Raw genomic sequence first — 17,870 nt, 5'->3', positions numbered from 1 at the left:
GGGATCCCAAGGCTGGATAAATAGAAATATTGTTAAAGGCAGTTATAGGGCCCATCGTACCACGGCGCCAAATCTGGTCCAAAGTCAATGGCGCAATATTTATTTTATTTGGAGAGCGCGTTAGTAAAAGTAGTTAAACTAGCAAAACTGGATTCGGACACGCCCTCAGTGCACCTGTGCCATGCGCTTTAGACGGAGTATAAAATACAATAAAAAATAGGGCCCATCGTGACTTATCACTGTAGATTGCTCATCTTAAACGCTGCTGAGCAACTTATGACAGTTTGACTGTATGCTACATTAAGTACAGGGCTTAGGAGAGTTTGACCGTATGCTACAGTAAGAACATAAGAAAGACAAAGTTACCAGCAATTTAAGATTTCAAACAGAGATGGCGATAGAGAGACACAGTTTGCAGCTATAACTTATAATGAGCATGCTTTTAGAACACATCCCATAATGCATCTCAATGTCAAGTTACGATTTTCCCCGGCACCACCCAAATCCATTTCTGCTATAGAGTTTCTTATTCTAAATGGAAGCCGGAGAAGCATAGGGTCATGGGAACTGAGCGATACCCACTCTAGCATGCACCCCAGAGGAGGGATTATGGAGCATTTGAAATGGAGTTATTCCTCTCAGCATTTTAAAAGAGTTTGTGTGCATTTAGAGCAAAGGAATAATTGAGTGTTGACTGAAAGATTGAACGCAACAGGGAAAGTTCGGCTCGCTCGCTTTCTCCGTGGTAAGAGTGTCAATCAAAAACGAGAGGAAGTTAAAATATTTCTTTTGAAAATCCTCAAGCATCAAGAAGCCCACCGCTGGATTAATAGCTTACTCACCCACACTGTGTACAAGTTCATATGGACCTATTTGGTGTCTGAGCAGCGTCGTGCTGGGGATTTTAGCATTAGTTTACTGAAGCTGACAGACTCACGTTCAAAGGAGGCAGAAGTGGAACATTTCGTAATGCGTACCTTAGACCTTTTTATTGTCTTTATGTGCCATTCTTTGAATCTGCTTCATTCACATGAATTATTTCAGGTTTTAAATAATGGTTCTGCTCCAAATGAAAATCCTGTCATCATTTACCGACCCTGATGTTTTATTGAATATATTATGGCTTTTGTACGTCAGTGAAACACAGATGGTGAATTTTTTAAAGACTTTTCTTTTCCACTCTTTTCCATATACTGAAGTAAACGGAGTTGAGGTTGTCAAGCACCAAAATAATTTCTAAATATTAGAAGTTTTGCATCCCATGTATGATATCTCTGTTTGAGAAATATGATGACAATTAAAGATATTTTGAAGAACTAAATCATTATAATTATGTATTTAGTATTATTTATTTACTTATATTTGTAATAATTATAATACAATTATTATTGTTATTATATGAATTATGAATTGTTATATTATAATTATTTATTTGATTATAATTAAATAAATAGAAAATTGACTTTCATTGTATGAACACAAACCACTGAGACATTTCTCAAAATATCTACGTTTGTGTTTCACACATAAAAGACTCTTGAGAGTGAATAAATGATGCCAGAATTTTTATTTTTGGGGGAACTATCTCTTTAAGATCTAGGATATTCTCACTCCCGTTCTGTCTAGCTGCACTAAAGTGGTTTCCCTCTTCTGATGTCTGTTTATAAAATCTGAAGGATGAGCTTTTGATATCAATCTTAAAGTCATTACAGTGAGCAGGTTATCCAAATAGCATACTCCAAATTAACCGCTCTCAGCTTTCTTCAAGAAAAACAGAATAATGCTCAAATTGTTTTTAGCTTGATGACTTCAACGTTTTCAAAGCGACCAGATTTGTGTGTACAAAAATCATTCCTGAAATTGTGCTATTTAAATGCTGTGCACATGGCCAAATCTGTTTATTTCTCATTTAGGTGTGAATTTATTGCCTAATGTAGTCAACGGTGCCTGATTTACTAAGCTTTGACTGGATCAATCCAGCTATTGACTGAAGGCCTCGGAGATGTTCAGTGGACAATAGATCAATTGAGATGAAGTGGGAATTGCTGAAAGAGATGCAGTGCTGACATAGTATCCGTGTGCACACACCACGGGTACCTGATATCTTCCTGTTCCACTGAAACTATCACATTTCGGCCAATACTTTGCAATAGAATTGCACTGGTTTCTTATGAGGTGTTCATTTGAATAAAACCACCTTAGCTGCCTTGCCAACCATTAATGGCTCATACAAGAATTGCTCATTGCATATTAGCTCACACAAACTTTACAATTTGACTTGGATAAGGTAGATGCTGTGTCCCATCGAAAATCAAACGTGGGTCACACATGCTTTATAAATGAGCATACAATAATTTATTCAATGTCTTTATTCAGTTGAACAACTGAAATTTCTGGGGCACCATTGACTACCGTTAAAATGCTTGGAAAAGGTATAGGGCTGAGAATCAAAAATCAACCAGGTACTTGACATACCATACAATTATATTTTCCTTTTATCAATTCATGTGTGCACATTTTCAGAAAGAAATGCTAACTTCTTCTGACTGGACTGTCAAAACGCAGCTCAAAAATACATATGAATGTTTTGCAAACCAGTCAATAAGCAGGCTAAATGACCATACGTGGTGTATTCGTACCTCTTTTTTGCATTGAAACTAGGAATCGATAAGTTATAGGGTAAATGATAACTGGCTTATGGTTTTAGAGTGAACTGTTTCTTTAAAGATGTTGTTGTATAATAGCGCGTTTTAACATCTGTCTTCATTGGGTCAATGCCCGCTGAGATGAATGTAGTTTGACCTGACCTTGTAGTTCCTCACGCTAGGAGAGAATAATATGCAGTGGACAGGCATCTCTCTCTCTCTCTCTCTCTCTCGTATGGACCAGATATCCTCTGAAATGTGTGAACTGCTGAAGATGACACTAATGAAAAAGAATGGCCTATTTATAGTGATTTGACCTTTGACTTCCCACAAATCTTCACCCTAATGCCCCGACCACACTCATTCCCAGACCGCCTCGGACAGAGGACGTTATCACACCGGATCCTCTTGCCTTCAGCCGTCTAACAGCACAAGAGCTTTGGCTCTCTGGACTTTAACAAACATCCACTTACTGCACTCCACATCCAAACTTTCCCACCAAAGCTTCCCACCCACATCCCCTCCCACTCTCTGCTGTGTATACATCCTTTCACTTGCCTACGCCAATCCATAGCACACTTTCAAAGGATTATGGGAAAGCTTTATGCGTTGTTAAGCTCAACTACTCTTAAACATTCTCTGATCGCATTTGCACCGTAAAAGGAGATGATAAGTTACAGGAACGGAAAGAGTGTAGAGACCCTTTGCAATAAAGAAAGTTATGTAAAAACAAACTTTAGGTGCAAAATTAAAATTCTGTCATCATTTAAAGAACCTCAAGTTCTTCCAAACATTTGGGTCACTATTGTCTACCATAATGGAAGAAACTGTATTGTAGCCAATGGTGCCCCAGAACTATTTGGTTTTCCACATTTTTCAAAATATCTTCTTTTGTGTTTTACAGAACAAAACCATTTGTCCCTTTAAATGACCGTTGCCGTAAAACAGGATAAGGTGTGCATACAGACGCTCTGATATCAGGGGTGCAGTAATCTTAAATTAATTTAATGTATGTACTGTATGTCGGCCTAGTTTGTTATGTATCTATAAAATGTTAGTCGTAGCTGTTTCCATGTCTTTTGGTTTTTCTCATCCATCTTCATGTCCATTTTTCTGATAATTGGCTGTCGTTTCTCTGTGCTCCTGTTTCCTGTGTATTCTTTTCTTTCTGCTCCCATCTGCCCATTCTTTTCTCGTCCCATCACTCTACGGCCTCCGTGAAAGCGTGCGAGGTCCGTCCATTCACCTCGACAGCCTCCGCGATGCCCTCAACCCTCAGCGGGCTCTCACCAGCTCTCCTTCTTTCAAACCTTCTGACAGCAGCTCGACGTGACCTATTCACAGCCCCTTTCTGCTCTCCCCCTTAAACTTAACCGGACTTATTTCTCTCGGTCCCTGCTCATTCTTTTCTCCCCTTGTGAATGCTGTACGTGAACTCTATTGTGTGGGCGAGAGAGCGGGAGAAAGGAATTCCTGAGGCGCCATTGAAGAGGACCTGGGAGGGTCGACAAAGGGTACGAGCTATCCCGAGACAGAGCATTGGCAGGCAGATGAAAGGCACAACCTTGCTCATACTCCAAAAGAGATTTTCAGGGGAGAATGTAAACCTCAGACGGCAGGATTAAGAACTCACCTTTCAACCTTTATTACATGAATAAACACAGACTGACTTTTTATAAACCTGCGTGGTTTGAAAGCCAATTTTCAGGCATGTTGGGGTGCCTTTGACATTCAGAAATGAGCGCTTGAGTTTCATTTAATAAACAGCTTTAGTATCATGTAGGTCTTGGGATAAAGAATTTTAAACTCATGAATATACAACGCTTATGTTAAAATATCACTCAAACACATGCAACATGTTATTCATCACGCATGTAAATACCATAAACATCCAAAAATCTGTTGACTTGGTTTCTGCTAAGAGTTTGGAGATACCCAATTTTCCATTCCAATGAATTATTATCATTTACCTCAATACTTCAGTAATTCATAATTTTTATATGAAACATAAAGACATTCAATTATACAATGCTGGAATATCAATTCTTTTGGTTGGGGGTCAAATTTTTGTAATGTTTGATTGCACAAAACTTATGATACATGTAATACTTCCTAAAATACCACAAAAATTGTGGCCCCCAGTTTGAAAACCACTGCACTAAACCATCCTCATAGGAGGGTAGTCCGCCTCTTGAAATTGACCTTTAGGTTCAACTCCTCCTATTCAGTATGCTGACCATGTGTCTTAAATCTTTAATTACCTGTAGGGATGTCAGCGGTAGGGGCCGTTCTCAGGCCTCACTGAATGAATGGCACTTAGAGAGATAATAAGAGCGCGTGTGCTGGCATTAACCGCAGACTCATTATGAGCCACTCAGGAGTGGATATTGAATGCTTCTTTAATGGACGACACTAATGGCAACCTGTAATGGACTGTTTCTACACCACCAGAGATCGATGTGTTGGAAACCCCATGGCAGCGTGTGATCCTAATAAATGGTGAGAGCTTGCCGTCGATTTGGGAAAATGGCTTTCTGATCGTTTGGGACTTGTGGAGTATCTTCACATTTATTTATTGCTTGTTGACAGTCATCTCAGGTCTCTCCTTCAATTGAAGTCTACAATTTAAGTATCCTTGCATCAGCAAATACACCCCTTAAAACACCTATCCGTGTATTGCATGTGCTGTGTTCACAAGACAGGCTTTATTTACTTTACTATTTACTATTCAAAGCAGTGTTTTAAATTTTCAAAGATCTCATTGAGGAAGAATACCTCTTGGGTGTGTTTTTCTTTTTCACAAGTGCCCAATTAAACTTAACAAGTGTAACTTAAAACATTCTCCATCAGCGACATCAGTCTCGGAAACATAGATTCATGTTCATTCCCATGAGTGCTTCTAAAAACTGAAGAACCTCTTGTTGCTTGTCAGAGGCTCTCTCGGAAAATTGATGTAATTCATTACACCGCATTTACAGCGCTTTAAAACCTGCCACTTTTCACCTCAGACCAGTAATCGTGTGCACGTCTGTGATATCGAGCCGAGTTGAATCATCCATTTAATCCTGAAGCTTTCGTCTGCGTATGTTTTTGACGGACAATGTCGCAACGTTTAATGTATTAGCAAGCAAGTACAACAGCAGACATCAAGAATCGTTTTTAAGAGTTCTGCAAGCTGCTAGTTGATGCACTGAACCTCCACCTCGCTGTGGTTTCTTGGCACTTCATTAAGTTGCTGTTTCCATTCCTGTAATCTCCACCCACCCCTCTATACCGATATCTATGTTTCAGTAACCCACATATGGGAAGTGTGGAGGACGGGATTAAACTTCTGAAAAGAGTTCATGAAATGCAAATAAGATCACAGAAGTGATGGGCTCCTCGGGGTAGGCGTGTATTTTAACACGCATGCCTTGAGGGGCTGTTTCTATAGGCTGTTCTGATTGTGATGAAGTGTCCTGCTGATTGATTTATGCCTTTTACCAGAATACCAGACCACCACACCCATCAACTTCAAGATCTAGACCAACAACAGACCCTTTGACTTCAAGACCTAGACCAGAGCTTCCCAAACTTCAGGCCCCCCACAAACATACCAAAATTTCAGAGCCATCATCTTCTTTTTCTAAGTAATAAAATAATATATTAATAAAATATAGAAAAATATATAATTTGTAAGGGTGTCATTTAAACTGTACTGTGGTATTTACTATAGTAAACTGTAGTAGCATTTCGAGATAATGCACTGTCAAAAAAGTACAAAAAGCAAAACCTTGTCTCTCGCTGGAGTACCCATAAAGGTTCTTTTTTGTACCAGTTGTATTTTTGTGCACATAATTGTGTATCGTGTACCTCGAGTCTAGAGATACAGACATTCAACTGTACCTTTAATGCGAACACAATTGCATAACGTACCCAAATATACGACATTCAATGTTTTTTAAAGGAAAATTTTCCCTTAGGGTACAGCACCCCATTTTTTTTATAAATTATTATGTTTTTGCAACCTTACTATAGTAAATATTAAAGGATACTAGTTTGTATTTTCTATAGTAGCCTAAACTATAGATTATTATAGTATACTATTAATAACACAAGTATAATGATATAATAAACCACAGTTGCTCCAATTTACAACAGTTTACTATGTTAAATATTGTACACTATTGTATTTTTTAATGCGGGCTACCAATTTGATAATCATATTCTGGCGAAAGTAAGATGATAATAAATATTAGCATTTGTGATCGATAACGCTACAAAGACAGAAGCTACACAGTCCGTTAACAAATCTTTTTGCATTAAAATGTATTACTGTTTTTTTTAAACACAGCCCCCGTGCAATATCCTTTACTTCTAAGATCCAGATCAATAACAGACCATAAGAGCTAGACCAATACCAGAACTCCTAACACAAAGATGTACACCAAAAGTTCTGAGACCCAAATTCACGTCAAGGCCTTGAAGACGCGAGACATATCAAGATCAACCGCAAAATCAAAACTTTGACTGAAAGCAAAAAGTTGACTTTAAAGTTTGCTGTACTTGACTTTACATGTCCTCTCGTTCCTGTAAGATCTTGCGACGATCAGCTTCTGTGGAAATGATGTACACCATCATTTGCACGTTTCCGTTTGAACCGGTAGAAATGTGTCTCATTAACAATTCGGCGATGGAAGACAGTTCATGACTGACTTTTTGAGAAAGTGAAGTTCGTGAACAAAGGGCAAAAATGAAAAGATCAAAAGTGAGCAGCACTTTGGTCTGATGATCAATAGAGGATGAAACCATTTCTTCACTGTCATCCTGCTGCAAAAGTGTGGAAAGATGTTTTTTTCTTGTTTCCAGAAATTGGTTTACTTTTATTTTCCCCATGTGAGTGAATCTGCATCATAATTAGGATTTTATTAGGTCACTCTTTTAGCGGAAAACATTTGCATGTACTGCTCAACGCATCTTCAACCAAATGAGAGATGGCTCACAGAAATGCAGTTTCATTACATTTGTATATGTTAAACATGTTTCTTTGTGATTAATGAAGACCGAAAAAATCCCTCATCCTTCATTGCTTAAATTTTTCAGGATAGAGGCGGCTGTACCCCTTTTGTTTTTACTTTTCAGTGCTGCGGGGCATTTCGAGCTGATTACACGCCTCTTTATCTCCTGACATTACTGACGACTTGAAAGAGAATTCATGAATTTGTTTAATATTCCGCATGAATACATTAGTGTCACAACATGGCTGGGCTGCTGGCAAACACATTTGCGCCTCCGCCGCAGCGAGCAACAGAAGATTATATAAACGGCAATTTCCCAAAGACAGATCTCGGCGTCGCTAAAAGTTTCAGGGGGCTCTAAATGCAAACGTTAGAGGCTTTACTGGCTTTTGATGATTTGGCATGGTAAAGATGCATTGAAGGAATTTGTTTTATTTTTGGAGAAAATCTGAGCGGTGTTTCCCTGTGCTCGCAAGATATTGGGTGGTTGCCAGGGTGTTGCTTTGTGGTTGCTAGGTGATTGCTTGATAGTCAAAAGGGCCCACTCCAAATCTTTATAATATTCAGATTCATTAGCCTTTAATGGAGTAGTATTTCAAAAGTTTTATTGTCCATCGGACTAACAATTTAATTCTAAAGTGTCATTGATCTCTGTGCAAAAACAAAAAAGGTAACAAATGAATTTCACACTTATTATTGTCTTTTTTTCATTCGTAATCCCAAACATAAATAACATTCTTAAACCAAGATACATTTTCTTGAGTAGCAAAATTACCTGTAATTGATCAGATCTTTAGCACCCGCTTAGAAAAAAGGGGCAAGAAAAATGATCTTGTCTTCCCTTTGAATTTAGATTAATTTTCTTATTCCGCTTGCGGATATATACAGTTTGTGTAAAATAATGTCAAAATATATCTTGATTGAAGAATGTTTCGATATTTGTACTGGAAAACAAAACAAAATACTGAGAATTATATAAGGATGACATTATATAATGTGACTGATCTGAGCGCATTCAAAGTATACTAGATGCAAGGAGTTGTAAGGACTTGTGTTGTTTGTCCTATTATTTATCTTCAGTATAAATCATGCATATTATGTAATATACAAAGTTGGTCAGTTTACAACTAAATAGCAAAGTAATTGATTTTTTTGAGGGCATAAAATGGCTTCATTTAGCACATGCCCTGAAAAACACCGGCATCAATGAAAGGCATTAATAATTCATGCTGGAAAATATAAATGTGCACAATGTGATGATATCTTAAATCTTTAGAGGGCTTTTCCGATTGCCTGTCTTCAAGTGCTGATTAATATCTCAAAATCTGTACACATTGTAAAAATGTGCAGGACAATTTGATTATCAGCTTGTGTGTGTGTGTGTGTGTTTGTGTGTGTGTGTGTGCGCGTCTCATGCGTTCCCACCCCACAGAAGCGAAAAGATTAATTCCTCTCCGCTATCTCGGCCACCCCAGTGATTCCATGCGGTGTGACGTAGGTTAATCGACGTTTCTCGAAATGCCCGACCCCTCTCTTTCCAGTCCCGCTGTAAGACTGATAGGCATGCGAGAGGCAAATTGGAAAGGATTAAGTTAATGTGATAGAAAAGCCCCTTAGCCGAGGATCTGTGGGTTGGTGTCTATCTTGAGACAGAGTCAGGAGGGCTTCGTGTCAACACCTCCGCTCAGGGATATCCAGAGGTGTGCTGCTATCTTCCTGTGACACTGCCGGCCCGACTTGCCCCGCTGAATCCATCAGGGACTTAACCCATCCTTTTTTTATTTTATTGATACCTTTAGTGTCATTTTTTGTCACTATGTGTGTATTATTTTTTGTTTAATAATTTACTTAAATATTGAAGTGATGAGGATGTGTTGTGGTTGTGATTTAGTGTGCAGCATTTACTTTTGACAACTTTACATTTAAATGTTACAAATCGTCGCTGTCCTTCTGACACCTTGGATGTCCAAATTAGTTTTTCTCAGGAAATGGAAAAAGACGCTGTACTTTTAAATGATTGCCTACTGCGTTGTCAAACATTGACAAGCATTTATTTAAAAAATTTATTGGTTAGATATTTGCAAAACAAACATAAAGGGTGATAATAATGATTTATGACCAAAAAAAATGATGGTGGTTTCAGAAGGACAGCAGCAATTTGGTGAATTAAATCAAGGTACAAGTGGGTTTCTGTAAAAACAAAAACATGATGCTGTGGTGTTGTGGTTGGTTGCCAGGACGTTCCCAAATGGTTGCTAATGCGTTCTCTATGCTTGCTATGTAGTTGTGTTAAAATATTCTGGTCTCAACATGTTGTGTTCCTTCCTTCCTCTAGGTTTTTAGGATATTTAAGATGATTTTATCACACGACAAATGTGCATGAAAAATATGCCAAAATGCTGTTAAAACCAACTTAAAAACTTCATTAAATTTGAAAGTTAAATCAAATTAGCTTGATGTGTTAATTCAACTTAAATTATTTTGAACAATTGACATAAATAAGTTAAACTTAAAAAATGAACATAGCTGAAATTATTACTAAGGATCTCCTGCTCCTGCAAATCTGATCAGCGTTATGACATCGTCTCGTTTTTTTTTTCCGTTTCTCCAGGTCTGCTCATTGGTTCAGGATGTGCTCTGTACCCTCTCGGCTTGGACAGTGAGGAGGTCCAGCAGACATGTGACAACAGCTCAGATCAGTATGAACTTGGTGCGTCTTCATGTCACTTTCACTCATTAGTTCACATGCATCATATGAATTGTGACATTATTGAACTATTACATCCCAAGTTGACCTTTACTTAAAGAAAATACAATTCATTTATCATTCAATCTCATTTATTCAATTGATTTATTTCAGTTTTATACTTCTCCAATTGGCAGGAAAGGAGTGAAAACGTACAATTCAAACCCTGGTCATGACACATTTAATAACCAATGGTGTCAAACCCGGACTGACACTTCTTTATGCAACAGATTTTCTCTTGTGGCTCACAAATAAGTTTTCATATGACACATCTCCCAGGTGAAACTTGTTTCTAAAAGTAAAAGCACATTCAAGTTTGTAGCAAAACTGATGAGGATGTTTTCCTCACCAAACACCACTATTGCAAATCCAACTATGACGACACAAATTCAAAGTTTTGCGTTCAGTGCCAAAATGACTTCAATACCAATAAATCACTGTGTTCATATTGTTCACATGGCAAATCCCATTCCTCGGCTGTCTTACAGAAACAATATTTCAATATTCGATATCACCTACGTATATACTAAGTGAAGAAACGGTTGTATGACAACTTCAAAGTAACAATACTAAACAATAAAACATTAAGAGGTTGTGTCAAAAGAATTGAGGTGCAGTTTGTTATTTTAATAGAAGCACAGGATCTGAAAGCCAAAGTCAACTGCGACGTGCAAATGTTGAACATGAGTGTTTCACAATTGGTATTTATAAATATTTCAGCTATACGTAACAAAAACCTTGTAGCTTCTGTTCATTTGGTAATAACAATAGTCTGTTGGTGGTATTATAATTTATGTTATGATGTTGGAATGCAAATAGCAGCCCTCTGCAATTTTGTTATTCTCTGTTTACATAATTCATCAACATTATATCACGCTCCAGTTTTCCTCCTGTTAATTAGAAACTTTATAAGTACTTATAAAATATTCAGCACCTCACTGATTTTAACTATATTGTTTATTTGACTTTGATATGAACTCCAAATTTTTTCGCTATATTTTGTTGCTGTTGATAAATTGGTGTGGCATTCATTAATCTGCATCTGTAGGGTATTAACAGCAATTAAAAGATTCAAAAAGATAAAAAATACAGACAGCGTAATCCCAGCGTGTGAATGGCTGTACTTTCCGCTATAAAGTATCCAATATGGTGAAACATCAAGATAACTGACCTAATCGACAGTTTTATGGGACACACACGTCTGGCCCGACGTAAACTTCAGGGCTGTGTTGGGTTGAAGGTTTAACAATTAATTTTGTATTTAATTTGTGTTATTATTCATTTATATAAATAGTATATTGTATAAATAGAATGATTGTCCTTATCCATGAATTGTCAAATTTGCTGTTTAAGTTTTTATTGTTTTTCGTTATTCAGACGCCCATTTACAGTCAGTAAAAATAGAGACTGCTTTCATAAAAAAGTACATCATAACAATGCCAACAAGACTGCGAACTGTTATCATGGCAAAATGAGGCCATACAAAATATTTAATTGTGGATAAAGACTATTTACTTGTTTTAGTTATTTACTCAATAAATTACTATACTATTTTAGATTTTAACAAGTTTTAATTTTCTAACACTAGTACAGCTGGTTCAAGTTTTTTTTTATTTTTTATCTCACATATACCGTATAATTCATTACAGTATAATGCAGGTTTTTATCATATAGATTTGGTTATAAATGCTCTGTTGGTTGTATTTTGTACCTGGTTTTTGGTCTCTAAATATGAAACCGGTCCTTTGTCTCTCTGTAACCTGGAATAGAAATTACTGAATAAAACCACACATGTAGATGATTTTGATCACAACTTCACAGTTCATACTGTATGACATCTGCTTTGAAGTTTACCTGTAAGAAGTTGCATTGTTTACACACTGTCGTCTCTCTTTGTTTGGTCCTCAGGCTCTTGTCAGATCGGCTGGGCATATTATTGCACCGGGGCGGGCGCCGCCTCTGCCATGTTACTGTGCACTTGGCTGGCCTGTTTCGCTGGGAAGAAACAAAAGCAATACCCGTATTAAAATAACCAGGAACAGCCTCAAGCACGATGGATGCCTTAGACCCAACGGAGACCGGCTCCACAGCCGGAGGCTTGACATCTTTCCTCCATTACTGCATTACTCTGCAGTCATAGAGATGTGAGCATGAACTTCTTGAAGAGGCAAGACTATTTACAGCACCAGGGAGTGTTTGATGCAAAAGGACCAAGTATCAGTTTTATGACCAATGTTGTGTGTGTACTTATTTCTTTGTGGGGGTTTTTCTTTTGCATTTGATATTGTAAACGTGAGCTCTGGTTCAGGTACAAAAAAGTGTACTTGAAGTCTGTATATACAGTAAATTTACACAGATACGTACCCCACATGACTACATATTGTAATTGAACACTTATTTGATTTGAAGATTTTTGCCAATGTTGGCATTTTGTTGATGTTAGCGTGAGAAATGCAGTACAGAGACATTTTCCCTTTACATGCCTGAAAACAAATGATAAACAACCATAGACTTACCTGAAAAGGTAAATATTGAGCTGATAATACATTAAGAACACTTTAGGAATGCATTTTATAAAGACTTAAATAGAATAGTATAATAATAAAATATTACCAAAAGCTAATGTTCATCACAATTGTTTATTGTTGTAATTGTTTATATTTTCATATCCATTGTGAAATGCAATAATATTCATCCATATCTCTATATTGCTTTTTTGTTCAAAGCTTGATAATTTACACAAATGTACACTAGAAATATATGTTCTGATAAAATATGTTTTTGTCTCCTTGACATCATTTGTTTAAAAGAGGAACAATCATATATTATTTGTTTTTATTTTGTGTTGGTAAATAAAATGTTTTTATCAAAATTGTTTTTATGTTCACTCAGCTACTATGACTAGACAGAGTTTAGCAAAACTTCATCCAAAAATGAACATTCTGTCATCATTTGCTCACTCACCTGTACAAATGTCTTTCTTTGGTTAAACATTAAAACACTTCAAAATGAGTAAGAAGAGACTGGCATTAGCACAGCAACACTGCATTTTTCCCTTGTTTTTTATGTAAAAATATTTTAAACTTCTTAAATGACAATACATTTTCAAAAGAAAAGTGACAAAAGATATTTGGTCTTGTTTTATGAAAGACAAATATCTAAACTAGGCAAGTTTATACTTAAAACAAAATTACTGTTACTGGCAAACCTGCTGTGAAATTACAGTGCAGAGAAAGATATTTGGACAAATGCTTGAAACCAAACAGTTCTCGGCAACCATTGACTACCATAGTAGGAAAAATGACAAGTCAAAAGTGCCACAGAACTGTTTGCTTTCCAACATTCTTCAAAATGTCTTCTTTTGTGTTCAAAAGAACAAAGCAACTATACAAAGTAATTTTTCCTACTATGTCAATGGGGTCTAACAACTGTTTGGTTACAAGCATTTTACCAAATATCTCTCTCTGTGTTCATTAGAACAAAGAAATGTATACAGATTTGGAACAACTCAGGTTGAAAAATAGAGAAAAATAAAGGTGCTTCAAAATGTTTCTCGATGAACCTTTTGGTTTCATAAAGAACTTTTAACATCAGATTATAAAAAAAGTAGGAAAGAGATGCTTCTTTATGGAAGCAAACATGGTTCTTCTATGGCATCGCTAAAGAACCGTTTAAGCACCATCGAAATGATGACAGAATTTTTATTTTGGGGTGAACTATCCCTTTAATAATCTTCATTGGGGTTTTTATCTAATGTTTACAGAAACATTAAAGTCGATTTTTTGGGATTTTTACGACAACAGTCTCATTGGTAACACTTGTGATAATGGTAAGCACGAACACACTTATACTCTATAACAATAACCTTTGTAATATTTTGTCAAATCCAGTTTGTAAGTGACTTGGCTGATATCAGACGGACTCGCTGATCACTTGATAGACATGTTTTTGAAGAGTGTCGTTCCAAAATTAGATTTTATTGTGTTAGTTAGCTGTATTTTTCTAGTTGATATGACTTGAATCAAAACAAACCGACTGAATTTTGATTGATTTTAATTGGAATGCACAAGAAAAATACTTAATTCGAAAAAGTTTAAAACGGAGTTATCTTACGTACTCTTAAAAACAAAGGACTTAGATTATCATTACCTTTGTTATAAAGTATTAAAATATCAACCTAAATAAAAAATATTAGTGTTTTAGGTATAACAACTGTTTTGAATGCAGTAAAATTGGAAACACTATGCATTCTAGAGGTAATGATAAAAATGATTTTTTACATAGACAAATTAAGAACAAGATAATGTTATTAAAGAACATATTAGGTACGCTTGTAATAAGTGCATAAATCTAGCAGTTAAAACATTTTACATTAGTCTTTTATTGGCATTCAATTGTAGAAAAGCTAGTATTTCCCAACTCTCTTTCAGATTCCAATTACCAAGTGCACACTTATATATCATTTTTTCATATTCATAATTTTATGAGCGGTATCATTACATAAATGCACATTATTTTCTTCAAAAAAACAAAAATAAATTAAGGAAAAATAACTGTCAAAAGAGATCAAATTTCGGCCAGTGCGCGCACAGAGCGACGCCCTTCTGAGAGGAACCTCCGATCCCATCCGTTATCCTGAGGTCAAAACTTTTTACTGAACCAGCCTGTAAAAATACAATTTGTAGTGAGCTTTTACGTTTTAAATGTAAATGGCATTTAAAACCATGAAAAGGTTAAGAAAATCTTGTTACGTTTGTTGTAAAAAACGAATGGACAGTTAGAGTATCCCAAAACCGCAAAAGTATTTCCAATAAATAACAAAAAAGTGATTAAAGGTGTTTTAAAATGTGATAATACACAACGCTCGGTCACAATAATACTGAGGGCACTCACTGACAGTTTTCCTGAGGTAAAATACGATAGCCCAACCCGAAGCACTGCAATGTCTGCCAGAGAGGTGTCCTGAGCCCATGAGGAGGCACAATCCAGCGCGTCAATCTCTGTTTGGAGACAGCACTCCCCTGGTGCTGTCCCCATAACAAAACAAAAAGCTGCTCAGAGCTTTTAAGGCTCTGCTTGTGGTCAAATAGAGGCGCAGTGCGCATGTTGGACACAACATGTTGGAGGTTGGGACCCTTCCACCGACCCGATACTGCATGCATGTTACACACTGCACCCCACCCATGCCGGGAGGCGCCCGTCGTCACCTCGCACACCTTGCTCCCTGAGGGGGGCTAAGGCAGCCTCCACAAGTTTAGTAAAAACGTGTGAGGACAGGCCCTGACCAAAGGGCAGGACCTTGAACGGATATGCTCTTCCCTTGGTAAGAACGGCCGGTGTCGAGGGAGGATAGAGGCGTGAAAGTAGGTGTCTTTCGGGTCGATTACCACAAACCAATCCTGGCGAAGAACTGACCTCAGGACGCACCTCTGCGTGAGCATTCTGCATGGCAGCTTGCGCAGGGGCTTGATCCGGAGGTGCAGATCCAAAATGGGGTGCAGTTCCCCACCTTTTTTGGGCACGATGAAGCACGGGCTGTAAAACCCGGAAGACATCTCGGTTAGGAGAATGGGTTCACTAGCACCTTTCGCCAGAAGGGAGCAACCGCCTCCCAAAGCACGGGGGCATGCATCGAAACTTGGGTAGGTGCCTGGCGTAACCAAGACTGAAAAGGCCCGGGTTCGGGCCCGATGTTGTCTTCACTGGGTTCCTTATGTCAGGGAGAACCTCTTAGTGGCCTGTCGACAGGGAACAGATGCCTTCCTCCGCGAGGATCTGCGTCTCGGCTGGGCTATCTTCTGGGAGGGCCCTTAAACCAGAGGAGCCGCCGCAGGGGGGCGGGGCTGCTGGGAAGCAGGCGATAATCATAAGACACACTTAGCAGAATCATAAGACACACTCACCATCTGTGTAACTTGGAACAATGCTGTGCTTGATAAAAGCGACATCACCTCCTCCTTCTACAAGACACCTGCAAATAGGCGCAATATAAAAACAACAGCAGTAAAAAAAAAAATTATCAGCAAATGACTATAATCAACTTGAGATCTATTTCCATGTGTGTATGGTTAACTATTTTTGGTACCTAAAAGCCCCATCCAAGCCATAAAATATCTCTTCAGCCGAGGCTTTGCACTTGCTTTCCTGTCCTCCCACACCCGTCTCTTTGCCTTTACACAGTTCACACATGTTTGAGCCAGCTTGAGCACCAGGAGCACAGCCTTCACTGAAGAAAGTGTCTGCAAAATGAATCATAAAACTTGTTAGCTAAGAAATTCCTGTTATTTCTAAAATTACTTCCCATAGCATTGGGCCCATTTATTCCAAGAAATTCTAATCAAATTTCTTTTTAACTTTGCTTTAAACTGTTTTGGCATAAAAGTCCTGCAAGGGAAAAGAACAACCTTGGAACTATATGTAAATTATTTGGAAACTGGAACACAGAATGTGTCCATATCGTCCAACATCAGTACCATTACTGTACATGGGTTGTATGCACAGTATCTGAATAAATGTAAAACATATACAATTTATTAGTATTGACATAGACACTGAAGTGCATAGCAGATCAACAGTCTTTAAATGGATATAAATACTGTGGTGAGAAGGGCGGGACGAGAGATGTGAGGAATCAGCTGTGCGCCCACCGGTCCCGCATATCTCACTGAGGAGATCAGGAGCTTAAGAGGACGAGCGGCAGGACTTTTGATGAGAGAGGACCGTAAAAGTATTGTTTTGTGGCACGGTCTTTTACTTCTGTGTTATTGTTTGTTTATTTTGATTAAAGTTTGTTAAATGTTCGCCGGTTCCCGCCTCCTTCCTTCCTTGTATGGATCTTTGTTACAAAATAGTATCAGTTAACAGTACTTACCAGCATCAGCGCTGTTACACTTCTGAAGGGGTAAATACATTTTTGTGTTTTTAATTCAATATTAAACATACATTCTCACATCAGATACAACGCAATCTGGTTATATGTTGTGGTGGGGGCATCAAAATGAATGTTCTGTTCATTCTTACCCCGATCATACTGCTCAGCCATGGCTGCAACTAGGCCACACTTGTCAGCAGCCCACACATGCCCTCCATCAGCTACGAAGGCATCCATTTCCCCCCGCTTAAATTAAAATCAGAAGATATCAGAATCAAAAAGGTTGTTAGTCTAGAGGCTGGAAACACATATGCAATTAATGTAGATTCTCAAAAATAATTTTATTGCATGTAAACATACTGGCATACTGATTTTCAGCAACTATGTAGCTAGGAAGAAGGCATTTCTGATGCAGCCTAGGTAAAGGAAAACGTGTCTCACAGGACCACAGTGTTACACATTTAAAGTTCCAGTCAACGGATTTAGCAGCATCAAGTGGCTTGGTTGAGAATTACAACCAATGCCTTACTCCACCCGTCCCTTTTGCATCACTACAGTGGCTGACACAGGAATTCTTTTTTTCGTTTGTTTGCTGAAGGAGATAACGTGTT

The 17,870-nt window shown here is 37.8% G+C and overlaps 1 protein-coding gene across 1 annotated transcript in view; it reads left to right on the top strand.

Moving 5' to 3' along the window:
* Positions 1 to 13,393, top strand: part of LOC306909028 (LHFPL tetraspan subfamily member 6 protein) — a 50,795-nt gene extending 37,402 nt beyond the window's left edge. Inside the window, exons 3-4 of the mRNA XM_079482369.1 lie at positions 10,254 to 10,352; positions 12,297 to 13,393. Of these exons, the coding sequence (XP_079338495.1) occupies positions 10,254 to 10,352; positions 12,297 to 12,415 (218 nt within the window). The 3' untranslated portion in view covers positions 12,416 to 13,393. The remainder of the gene's footprint in view (positions 1 to 10,253; positions 10,353 to 12,296) is intronic.
* The last annotated feature ends 4,477 nt before the right edge of the window (positions 13,394 to 17,870 follow it).

Source organism: Barbatula barbatula, assembly GCF_947034865.1.
Source record: "Barbatula barbatula genome assembly, chromosome: 19".
In the NCBI taxonomy this organism is placed as follows: domain Eukaryota; kingdom Metazoa; phylum Chordata; class Actinopteri; order Cypriniformes; family Nemacheilidae; genus Barbatula; species Barbatula barbatula.
This window is presented reverse-complemented; position numbering and strand designations above follow the sequence as displayed.